The following is a 13,350-nucleotide window of genomic DNA, read 5'->3' on the forward strand; positions in this document are numbered from 1 at the left end:
TTCTCTCTGATGAGATGAGGGAAATGAGAGGACAGGAAGCCACAGTTAGCAAATGAGATACACCCCAAGGGAATTGGCGGCGACCGCACTTCGCAGTGGGGATCCCGAGAAGTCGAAGCGAGAGCATTAGATTTTAATGTTCACTTGTGTGACGTTTTACTCCATTATTTGAGAACAACAGCGTGTGCAAATATTGAAGTTGCACATTCGATAACACTCAAAGGAAAGGTTACTGCACCCTTGTCTTACACATGAGAATACAAATAATAGTATATCTGTAGAGGTGTTTAAGTGGAAGGTGATGAATATGTGACGAATGCACCGAGACAGATTTCTGCTGACGTTGCTTTGACTGACAGAGCGGGTGCAGGTGGCAGAAATTTGTCATTAGGTTTGAAAGTACACGAAAAATTTTATTTTTCTGTGTGACTCAGTTCTCTACTTGAAAATTGAGTTTTTTCTAAACAAGAAATGGAACAGATGGCAAGCCACCTCACTTATTTGTGAGAAAAGTCTTGGGAGTGTATGTGGAAGGCAGAGAAGTTTGGTAGTGGTGCTGTAGGGTGACAAAGTGAAACCGCACCTATGGTGTGAACAAGTTCCTTCAGAGCGAGCTATTAAAAAAAGTCTGTATTTGCAAATGAAACACTTTTTTTTTTTGTTCAAAGAATTATGCGTACAAAGAGCACAAACCCCACCCCTCCTGCTCCTGGGAGGGCTGGGGACACAGGAAAGAGTGGAGGCAAGATAAGAGAGCACTTTCTCTCAGCTGTTTGAGGTTACACGCTTTCCTGAAACCATTATGTATTCCTTATGTGCGAGGGAGCACACTTAACTCATCAGAGAAAGGTGTTATCAAGGTTTCAAAGTATGGATTTGGAAAAAAGCTTTGATATTTTGACACAGAAATTCACTCTACACTCATTAGGCACTTCTTAGCAGATTCAACGGGATGCTGGAAACATTCCTCAGACAATTTTGACGATCTCCATTCCATCACATCGCAAAGGAGCCTCTGTTGGATTGAGATCTGTTGACTGTGGCCCCATTAGAGTAGGGGCCCAAAGTGTGCTTAAAAAAATCTCCCACACACCAGCAACCTGCTTATACAAGGCAGGATGGCTCCACAGTTTCTTGCTGTTCATCATAAATTCCCAACCTACCTCCTGAGTGTCACCATAGAAACTGAGACTTTTTTTTTTTTTTTTTTGCCAGACCAACAAGGATACCCAATGGATTTACTTTGCCAAATGGATCATCGTGGCATTGCCGTATTGGTCCATTTGATCGACCTTTGTTTTTATTGTTTATTATATTTTATTTTCAGATGTTACAGACGGGACAGACATGAGTGAGGGATAGGAAAGGGAGAGAGAAAGAGGAAAGAAAAGAAAAACAGAAGGGGAGAGGGACAGTGAGAAAGTGGGGGAGAAAAAAAATAACATACTAAACACAACACCATCGCATTAATCTAGCTAAGTGTAAACAGCAGTAAATACTGAATATTCAATGTTGTTGTGCAGCACGCAGGACAGACAGCGCACAATGTGCTTTGAAGTAGCAGCCAAGAAAGGTGTAATTTAAGTCTACGAGCAGTGAACACCCGTGTGCATACCTGTGTGGATCAGCGTGCTTGTATTCAAAAGGTTTCCACATGTAATGGTCTGCAAGAGGATGTAGCGAGCCATAGCCCCGTCCCCCAGGGCATGAAGCAGGCATGGAGGAGATCCAGGCCCCAGACATCCAGAGGCTCCCAGAGCACGAGAGCCCAAAGAGGACCACCGGAGGGGCATCCGTGCCACCCTCATGGGGAGGGCTGAGGATCCCCAGACGAGGCGTCACCCAGTAGCCACCAAGCAGAAGCTAGAGGGGGCTGCACCGGCGTGCCCGCCGGCTCTGCCGGCAGCCAGCTGTGCCAGAGTGAACCGAGCCGCAGGCCCAGAGGCCCGAGGGCCCCCTGCACCCCGGAGGAGGCCTGACCGAGCAACAGGCGCCAGGCCCCGCCAGGTAGCCACCGGGAGTGAGCCGGTACATACCTGAGTGCCCAGCCCCGGACATCAAGAACCACCAATGCACCGACCCTTAAGGGCATCAGTTACCGGCATGGAGTGTGGTGAGGGGAGATAGGCCTGGGAGTTCCCAGAGAGGTGGAGTCTAAGACCCGACCTGACATATAGACACAGACAAACAGGCACACACAGACATAAACATGCATTCCCACCCTCATGCACACATATACAAACACTCAGCACTCACCCAACGTAAGGATTGACATAAATGGACATGTACACACAATCACACTCCCTAAACATACTCTATACCCCGGGTCCAGGTACCCTCGCCCCCAGAGGGGGAAACAGAACCCAGACCCAAGAGATATTACCCTTCCCCCCGAGGTGGAGGCAAGCAGACCGTCCCAGGCTCCGCAGCAGCAGGGAGGCCAATCGGACAGCTAACATCTCCTCCCAGCCCCCCCGCCCCAATGGCTAGCAGAGAACGAGGGTGTGTGAAGACCCCATACCTCCCTGAGACTTGCCATACCTACACATCTCCTGCATACCTTGGTTATTATGAGTGATTATTTTACCTAATGCTGTCTTCCAGTAAGTTCAAAGCAGTCTGGCAATTCTTCTCTGACCTCTGGCATCAACATGGCATTTTCTCCCTGATAACTGCCATTCACTAGACATCTTCTCCTTTTTTAAAGAGTTTTATCTGTAAATCCTAGAGTAGATCCCAGTAGATTAACAGCTTCTGAAATATTCAAGACCAGCCCATCTGGCACCAACCATCATGCCACATTCACTGTCACTTTCTAGTAATCTTTCTTCCCAAGTCTGATGCTCTGTTTGAACTTCAGTAGGTCGTCTTGACCAGCGGTCCCCAACCTTTTTTGCGCCACGGACCGGTTTATGCCCGCCAATATTTTCACGGACCGGCCTTTAAGGTGTCGCGGATAAATACAACTAAATAAAACTAGTACTGGTACCGAAAAAAAGAAGATTTATTCATAACACATGTGAAAAGACCCAGGAAAACCGAGTTAACGATCAAAATGATAACAAAATAACGCTGAAAACCGATAAAAACCCTGAAAACCATACATTTCACACCTGAGCCTCAACTCTCGCGGCCCGGTACCGGTCCGGGGGTTGGGGACCGCTGGTCTTGACCATGTCTGCATGACTAAAAGCATGATGTGATTGAACATGTGCACCTAATAAAGTGGCTGGTCAGTATGCAGGCTACCACTTGTTTTTTTAGTTTTTTTATATAAATATCAGCCACGAAGACCAATTTATCAATGAGTGTTATTTAAAAGATGAGTGACCTCGTAACTGGTAAGTTGATGAAAACATCTCCTATGAACTGGTTGTTTGTTTGTGTTTGATTTTTTTGGGAAGCAGTTCTTTTTATTTTATTTTTTATTTTTTATTATTTATTTTTTATTCCTATTTATTCTATTTATCCCCTTTGTATATTTTATTTATATTTGTCTCTGTATTTATATATGTGTGTGTGTGTGTGTGTGTGTGTGTGTGTGTGTGTGTGTATATATATATAACAGTTCTGTAACTGTAACTTCGGTCGTTGCTGTGCTTTTTTTGGAAGTCGAATTTCCCAGAGGAACCCACCCGAGGGATTAATAAAGTTCTATCTTATCTTATCTTATCTTTTTTTCTTTGTTTTTTTTTTTCTAGTTTAGTGTTAAGCTGGAAGCATCTCCCCTCCTGAATATTTCAGCAAGTATTATGTGTTGGTCTGATGGTGGTAGTGTTGAAAAACGCTAACATATTGACAGCATGGTAATGATTACAGTGTTTATATATAATGCTAATGTTGCTAAGATTTTCTGACAGACTGGCTGAAGACAAAGAGGCTACGTAACTAAAGACAAGCTAATGAAGCTCACACAACATCCATTTACACTGCTCAGTAATCTTGCTCTATTTTTTATTTTTTTTGCTCCTCCCCCTTTGTGAGTGTGGACGCTTCATCTCTTTGCTCTTTAAATGCTTTGCTTCTTTTATTGATTTTTATTGATTTTTATGCTGATTTTTTCCCTTTTTTCCGTATGAGCTTACCTGCGATAGCTTCTGGACACTTATAGATCATTAGGACTAAAGTGTTCTTAACAGAAACAGCAACATTTTTATAGTTACCTTATCCTCAGCGCTCCGTGTGTCTGTGGCCTAGACACAGCTGAAGCCTGATTACAGCGTCTGGGCACTGAGCAGCCTCAATACCCTGGAAAGGTGCTAACCGCTAGGCTAACTAGCAACAAGATGCCTTCCCTCTCCACAGATGACTACCACAGCCTCCTGCAGAAGATTGCAGTACTGGAGACAAAAATTCATCGCTTAGAAGTAAACGTGGAGGTAAATGGACTGTGTGGAAATGAAACAACCTTGCCTTTGATTCAAAACAATGGCGATGAGCAAGCTAGTACACAGCTAAGGAGCACAGATAACATGACCAAGAAAGTAGACTTTGTGCACTATTATAAATACTCAAGCGATAATCCCCCCTTGGACTGTCTTGGTGCAAAACCAAGACATAAATCATGTCTCCTGGAAGGGGGAGGACGTATCACAGGCAGGGCACAGCGAGCTGAAATCTCTGAAACCGACTGGCCTTCACTTCCTACGAGACAGAGAAGCTCTTCTACCCCTGTATACAAGAGGAAACAGGACTGGACAACCGTGAATAGGAAGGTTAACAACAAACCTTCAAAACAACTGAATGTGAAATTGCACAACAGATTTGCTCCACTATCAAAGGACCCTGGATCTATATCGGACAACCATCCATCTAAAAGTAGCGAAGTAAGGTCCGAAAATCTTTTGAAAAGTAAAAGGCCACAGGGAAAGCTAAAGGCTAGGCCTGAAACTCTGATTGTGGGTGACTCTGCTGTAAAGGATGTACAAAGGATGTGCGGTAAGAACACTAAAGTCCTCTGCTTTCCTAACGATATGGTCAACAACCTGAAGGAGAGAATTCTTCAAATTGCAGAGGAATATCCAACTGTGACAAACATTGTTCTGCATACAGGGTCAAACGATGTGTCCAAACAACAGTCGGAGGTTCTGAAACGGGACTTTACTGGATTATTAAATACTGCAAACTCTCTGAAGGCAGCTGTATTCATCAGTGGACCTGTACCGCCGGTCAGAGGAGGAGACGAGGGATTCAGCAGGTTGTTTGCACTGAATAAATGGCTTATATCAGCATGTGCTGACCACTCAGTGCATTTTATCAACAACTTTAATATTTTTTGGGAACGCAGGCATCTGTTCAAAGCAAATGGATTTAATTTTAACAAGTCAGGGGTGAAACTGTTCACCTCCAACTTGTTTTATTCCATACGTCATCCATCTGTGCTTGGTGCCAAGGCTGAGATAAACGAGGAGTTATCTCATAAAGAGGAACAAACAGTACTCCAAGAACAGACAAAGCCCAGCAGAAACCTTGAGGAGGAGCTCCATCTGCCCCCACCCGGGAAGAGCCTCAGAAAGGAGAGACATCTGAGGCAAGAAGAGGGGTCCCTATTTGCCTCCAACTCTCTCAACAACACCAACGACCAGGACCAGGACCAGGGACCACGATCTTCCCCAGTCCCCCAAACCCCTGACAGGCCATCACCCTCCTCCCCCTCCCTTTCTCCCTCCTCCCCACGCCTGAAATTCACTGAGGAGATGATGGAGCGGGTCAATGCTGGGCTCAGATCTACCCCCCGGCCCAATCCCTTTTTGTCCCCCATAAACCCCCCACCAGAGCAGCCAAAGGATCACCATCGAGCCCCACCCTCAACAGAGCAATCGAAGTCACATTGCTCAGCCTCGCCCCCCTTAGTTCCTCCTTACCACCTTCATGCTCTGTCTCCGAAGTCTGATGTGTGATGTGTGGAGGGTCCGGGCTGCGAGGATTATGGCAGTGGTGACTTTTCCCAGGAGAAGCTGGGACCCTGTTTACTAGAAGGTTTTAAAATCTCTGTACTTTCAGGTGACAGAAGGAGACATGTGGCCTGGTCAAAACACAGAGAAATGCACTCTAAAACATCTTTAAATATAGTAAACATACCTTGTGTGCCACAGACTGCTCCCAAACACGAGGGGACAAGTAATGCCTCTAAAACACTTAAGTTGGCTTTATTAAACGTTAGATCTTTAGCTGGGAAAACATTTTTAATTAATGATTTAATCACTGAGCACAGCCTTGATTTTATGTTTTTAACTGAAACTTGGTTGGACCAAAGTAACAGTGGAGCTGTTCTCATCGAGACGACCCCTCCTAACTACAGTTTTATCAGTGAGGTCAGGGCGAGCAGGAGAGGAGGAGGGGTTGCTGTCTTATTTAATGAATCATTTCAATGTAAGCAGCTATCTCCTGGAAGTTTTCAGTCTTTTGAATATGTGGCTTTACAGCTGAAGGCCCCATCCAAAGTTGTGTTTCTTAATGTTTACAGGCCTCCCAAATACTGCACAGACTTTTTTAATGACCTCAGTGAACTGCTGTCTGTGTTGATTTCGACTGTGTAATTATTGTTGGGGATTTTAACATCCATGTGGACAACCCTCAGGACAAAGGGACTAAAGACCTGAGTAACACTCTGGGCAACTTTGGGCTGACTCAGCATGTAACAGAGGCCACACATAATAGAGGACACACTCTTGACCTACTGATCTCCAAGGGCCTGAGCATTTCAAACATTACTGTGTCTGATGTGGGCCTGTCTGATCATTACTGTGTTTTATTTGAAAGTAAAATCTCAGCCCACACAAATATATCAACAGCAGTGATCACAAAACGATGTATAACTGAAGACAGTAGTGAGATCTTTTACCAGGTCTTCCCATTAACACCTGACCTGTCCAGAGGTTCAGTCAATGAGCTCGTCAATAGCTTCAATGCTAACATGTTAAATGTAATGAATACAATTGCTCCCATTAAGGTGAAGGTTATCTCTGGAAGGAAAAAGTCTCCATGGAGAAACTCCACACTAGTGAAAAATGAAAAAAGAGAGTGTAGGAAAGCTGAGCGCAGATGGAGAAAAACAAACCTCCAGGTTCATTATGACATCTATAAAGAGAAACTTCACAATTATAATTTACAACTGAGGAGTGCAAGGAGGTCCTACTTCTCTGACATCATCACTAAAAACAGCCATAATGCTCGGGTCTTATTTTCTACAGTTGACAGGCTAACAAACCCTCCTGTGTCAGTGGCAGCTGAACTTCATTCAACCATGGCCTGCAATGACTTTGTCAAATTCTTCACAGAAAAAATCCAAAAGATTAGACAAGCAATTGGTATATCAACAGCAGATCCAGACTATGTATTGTGTCCACCGAAAAACTGTTTAAACACCATAAAACAGTTTCACCCTATTAACAGCAAAGACCTGGAGGACATCTTAGGTCAACTGAACTCCTCCTCTTCCTGTTTAGATGTCCTGCCAACAAGTTTTTTCAAAAAGGTCTCAAAGACTTTGGAGTCAGACCTGTTACAGATCGTCAACTTTTCTTTAATGTCAGGTGTGTTTCCGGAACCACTAAAAACTGCTGTAATAAAACCTATACTGAAAAAGGACAATCTTGACAAGACACAAATGAACAAGTGTTTAATGACATATGTCTGAATACAGACAGTGGAAAAATGTCAGTCTTAGTTTTACTGGATCTCAGTGCAGCATTTGATACAGTTGACCACAACATATTACTCAAACGACTGGAGAACTGGGCAGGTCTTTCAGAAACTGTACTAAACTGGTTCAAAACATACTTAGAAAACAGGAAATACTTTGTATCAATAGGTAACTTCACATCTGAGCAGACAAGTATCACATGTGGAGTTCCCCAAGGTTCCATCTTGGGACCCCTTCTGTTTAACATTTATATGCTCCCACTGGCACAGATTATAAACAACAACAAAATAAACTACCACAGCTATGCAGATGACACACAAATATATATCACAATGTCACCAGGAGACCAAAGCCCTGTACAGGCTCTTGGTAAATGCATTGAGGAAATTAATGACTGGTTGTGCCAAAATTTTCTCCAGCTAAACAAAAACAAAACTGAAGTAATAGTCTTTGGCGCCAAAGAAAAACGATTACAGGTCACCAGAGAACTTCAATCTATACACTTAAAAACCACAGACCAGGCGAGAAATTTGGGTGTAGTGATGGATGCAGACCTAAACTTAGAAAAACACATTAAGACAATAACAAAATCAGCTTACTATCACCTCAAAAATATTTCGAGGATAAAAGATCTGATGTCTCAACAGGACCTGGAAAAACTAGTCCATGCATTCATCTTTAGTAGGCTTGATTACTGTAACAGCATCTTTACAGGTCTACCTAAAAAATCAGTCAGACAACTACAGCTCATTCCGAACTCTGCTGCTCGAGTCCTCACTAAGACCAAAAAAGTGGACCACATCAGTCCAGCTCTGAGGTCTTTACACTGGCTGGCTGTCCGTCAGAGGATAGACTTTAAAGTTCTGATGCTGGTCTATAAAGCTCTGAATGGTTTAGGACCAAAATACATCAGTGACCTCCTGACCCAGTATGAACCTTCCAGATCCCTCAGGTCATCTGGATCCGGTCTTTTATCAGTTCCCAGAGTCAGAACCAGACACGGAGAAGCTGCATTCAGCTTTTATGCTCCATATATCTGGAACAAACTCCCAGAAAGCCTCAGATCAGCTGAAACACTCAGTTTATTTAAATCCAGGTTGAAGACTCACCTATTCTCAGCTGCATTTGAATAAAGCACCAAATCCACACCTTTAAGCTTAAATTTCAAAACTTACATTTTAACTACTGATTTTATCTATTGTTCTGATTTTATCTGTTTTGATTTTATATACTGTTTTGTTTGTTTGTTTGTTAATTAGTTTGTTTGTTTGTTTGCTTGTTTTAATCAATTTTAAATCATGCTTTTTATTCGTTTTTGTTTCTAATGTCTCTGTAAAGCACTTTGAATCACCTTGTTGTTGAATTGTGCTATACAAATAAACTTGCCTTGCCTTGCCTTACCAGTGATACCAGTATGTTATATTATCATTCATTGTTCAGTTGGATTAACATTAGTTCAGCTGTAAAGTGGAGGGAATCGTGAGAGTTTTCCGTGAATATTAGTGTGGATGAGATCTCTTTAGTATGTGACATCACTATAGCAGTGTGCTTGTGGCTTCGCTTTAAGAACCCACTATGTGAAGACTTTGAGTAATACTTTGATGGTGTTTAACAATCCAAAGTTAGTTTCGTTGCATTTTTAAAAATCTTCCACTTACACAGCAGAGCAGGATCTTCCTGACTAGTGAAATTTAAAAAAGAAAGTAATAGTGTGGCACTCTTTTGCAGATGCACAAAGGCACTTCTTTATTGTTTGTTTCAGACTCAATACCATACATGTCTTCCTCCTGCTGCGACTTTCTCTTGGTCCAAAACTGGGTTGAAAATTTGATGTGACTACAGTTTGTAGAACAGGAAGGGAAATCTGTTTCTGAACGGACAAAACGGCACATCAACCTCAGCCAGCTTCTTCTTTCCCTTGTTAGAGCATAATACATTTCACTGTCATCTCTAAAAGCTGCCGCATGCTTATCTCTCACACTGAGAGAGGATTTGAAGGGAGAGCTTTGTTGGACATATTGAGCTTTCCATGTTTCAAAAAGAAATATTGCCAGATTTTTTTAAGTGCTGCCTCGAGCCATGTTTCACCCCACCGCTCTTCTCTTTTACTATGAAAGTTGGCTGTCAGAGAGCTCATTTGAGACTACTGTATGCGTTCCCCTGTCTCCTCAAGACAGGAGGAGTATCCATATTGTTCCCCCTGTGTTACCTGTCGAGACATCTTCGGTCTTTGAGATGTTTCATGAGCATATGTGTAATACAGTCAGCTGTCTTAGGCAGTGAGACAGGGCAAGGGATGCTGGTTCAATACTTGAATCATTTTGGTCTGCTTTTCATGTAAATCTATCATGCATATCGCTCCGAGCGATCTACCTAAAATACTACAGTGGTGAGACGTGAGTCGGCTCAGGACTGAACACTCATAAGACATCACGCGTGGAAGCGAGCCGGAGTGCCTCTGCCTATTATTTTAGCCAGTGATAAATCTCGTCTCCAATCATCTTCCTCGTGTAATAAGTCTTCTTCTTGAAGTGTAAAGATGATTGATGTGTAAGGCACTCAAGACGTGCACATTGGTAGGATGAGGAGTACGTGCTGGAAAAAAGACGGGGCAGTAATGACTCGAGTGTGACTGTTGCATCACTTGTGCTGGGTTTTTCTTTGGGTTTTTTTTTTTTTATCTTAATCGCTCCCTTAGACTCGTCTCACAGCAGGGGTGAGTGGTCGAGCCAGATTTGGCTCTTTGTGAAGGATTATCAGATGAGAAAGCGGAAAGCATTTGCAAAAGGCAACGGTTGTTGGCACAGCTGACCTTTAAATGCTGAGTTGGGGCTGGAATTGACTTGTTGTATCAGCAAACACAAACAAGTGCAAACTAATTACATATTTGAAGCTCAAATTGACCAAAGGTTTGAGCACTGGGCAGACTATTATGTGCCACCGGCATGTTTCCGAAGTACAACGAGCAGTAACCGACCGTGCGGCACGAAGAGGAGGGCGAGCAGAAACGCTACAATTTGTGATAATGACACAGTTAATTAACTTTCTGTTTATGTTGATTACTTCATTTACCTATAAGCTTTTCCGAGAATTGACGAGACTGTTAAAATTTAATACATTTTAAATTAAAATTTATAATTGACAGTGGTTCTCTCAGGGTTTCGGCATCTTTGTAGAATAAATGAATGAAGTATTTGTTCAGTGTTGCAATATAACCTTGCAGTTTTTAATGAAAACTCTCCGATGTCCTGTTATGTTAGTTATCACATTGGTCCCTCAGGTCCATTGCTTTTAGTTTATTTTGGGTGCAGCACAAACAGCTATTTTAACCCCATTTTGTTGGTCTAATCACGCCGCAACAGTTCAAACCATATCACATGCCATTATTTTTGAGTGCTGCTTATCTAATTGAACTTACCCTCGTGCCTATTACTGTGCGCTCGTGCGCAGCTTGTGACATGAGTCATACTTCAAGATTGCATTGCGCTATCTGTGGCCGTGCCCTTCCTTTGATATTAAAATATCAAAGTTTGCAACAACAAGGAAAATTAACAAAAAGAAAAAAAAAGAGGAGCACAGGAACGCATTAATTCTCGTGCAGTCTGCTCGTACTCTTTCTGCAGCGCTGCCTTGAAAACATATTTTTGTGCCTAAGTTCGAGGCAGGGGTTACAGGCAATTTATGCCATTTCTTTCGCTGCGATGGGTCGTTGAATGTATTAAATTAGTGTTACATTATGCACAACTTACTGGCATCGTTTGAGACCTCTGACCTTATGCAAAATTCACATGAAGACCTTTAATAAAAAGTTTGAGAACCTGTGGTATCACTGATTAAACATGTTGAGTCAGTAGCATAGGTAATTTGTTAGGGAGAGTGTTTGATCAGCAGGCCTCTGCCGCCTGTGTCTTCACACACTAGGCTTCGTATGTCAAAGGACTGAGTATGAACTTGTGGCTTTTTTAATTTCACCTAATCCTCAAACTCTTATCAACCTCCCGTGACGTATGGCTTGGTTATTAGCTATTTTAAGGAAATTCATTAGAAATTCTGGATGTTTAGCATGTAACATGCTTTTTAAACTCATGTAATAAGGCCTGATTTTTGCGCCCTGCCAATCAGAGTTTGTACTTCAGCACAAAACATGTTGTTAAATGTCTTGTAATGCTGCATAATTTATTTTCCTCCATTCGGAGTTGACGCTTGCAGCCGTGCATGCATGTAGCTGTGATGTGCAGACGTGCCAACACGTGTTTAAGTCTTGTAAAGTGAGCCTTGGCTTAACATAAATACCGATATGTTGGAGGTCCCTATGAAAAGGTGCAAGTTTATTTTATAAAAATATATATATATATATATATATATATATATATATATATATATATATATATATAATTTTTTTTAACTGCTCAGTCTTCTGTTATCAGTCTTCACTTCATAGCTTGTTTGCTGTCATGTCATTCCAAAATGAGCTAATTACAGCAAAGGATGGAAGTCATACTGCGAGAGATAGTAGGGGGTCTCAGAAGATGTCTGATGGATTAGCGTGCCTGTTTACTTTAGATTCCAAAGTGTTCATTTATTAATTCCTGCTGTAACGCTGCTCACTGCAATCCTGTGACAGTGATGTACAAAGGCAGATACCCCACAAATATTTTCCTGTCTGTCTTTCAGCAAAAGCTCGATAAATTAGTCCGGCAAGTTTAACAGATGGCTTACGCTCTATTTACAGCTCACATTCCAGTATCATAACTTTCTAACACCACCTACACAAAAAGAGAACTTTTTGCACTCGACGACTTAAACGCTCTTAATGTACTTTCACTCACACAAACTTAAATGAACATCAAAATCAATGGCGACCGCCACGCAGAGAAATAAATCTGACCCCAATTATTGGAGAGCATTTCAGAACTGTTGACATGGAAGAGTTTTTCTTGTCTTTCACTGCTTTAGAGTAATCTAAAAGTTAAACTATCTTTAACTTTAATAAGTGACCTTAGTTTTCCTACCTATGAGTTGGTAACATCTGTTAAGAGTTCTTCATTTTCGTTGGACAGCATCAGTAAAACCAGGGTCTATATAGCAACTGTATGAAATAACTTTAGTCAGAGTTAGTAAATCCAAATTTGGGAGCAACAGTGAAAATAACTTTACACAAACAGTGGGAATAACACCATTCATACTTTTTCTTATAGGTTGAAGTACCTGTAAGCATAAGGCTGGGATTATACTCACTTGCAGAAGTGTATTTTTTTTTTTTTACTTCACCATTCTTTATGCTCATAAATCTCATTGAGACACAAAGTCTGATCTTCAAGAGTGACCTGTTTTAAATAATCATACAAAACTACAACATACTATCCGGTCGTTAAGTGATGACGAATCCTACTTCCGGGCCTAAAGTAGTCTGCGTTTAATATGGCTTTTGTGTTGTTAACATGTTTAATGTTTTGTATTTTCTTCTATTTAATCTCAAAAAGCTCCTAAAACAGTCAGTGATCACTGTTGACCTCCCTCGGCTTTTATTACCGCTAATTATTTATTTAAGCTCAGTTTTTAAAACCTTAGGATGTAACTACAGCCCAGCCCATGCAGCAGTATATGAATGACTAACCTCGTATTGTGGATGGATTATCTCATTTGTTCCTGACCACCGAGAACACTCACGTTAACTTTTATCGAGTGGAAAAATAGTTAGCTTG

General features: G+C 41.9%; 2 protein-coding genes across 6 annotated transcripts in view; both read left to right on the forward strand.

Moving 5' to 3' along the window:
• Positions 1-13,350, forward strand: part of cadm1a (cell adhesion molecule 1a) — a 479,728-nt gene that overhangs the window by 120,984 nt on the left and 345,394 nt on the right. The gene's annotated exons all lie outside the window — the stretch shown is intronic.
• On the forward strand, positions 3,679-9,052 carry LOC147321134 (uncharacterized). The gene has a single exon (XM_086309420.1). The coding sequence runs from the start codon at positions 4,287-4,289 to the stop codon at positions 5,898-5,900; it is 1,614 nt and encodes a 537-aa protein (XP_086165546.1). The 5' UTR covers positions 3,679-4,286; the 3' UTR covers positions 5,901-9,052.

Source organism: Aulonocara sp. 'chitande type north' Nkhata Bay, linkage group LG10, assembly GCF_057382095.1.
Source record: "Aulonocara sp. 'chitande type north' Nkhata Bay isolate Kocher_YH1m ecotype deep benthic linkage group LG10, A_spYH_male_GT1.1, whole genome shotgun sequence".
NCBI lineage: Eukaryota > Metazoa > Chordata > Actinopteri > Cichliformes > Cichlidae > Aulonocara > Aulonocara sp. 'chitande type north' Nkhata Bay.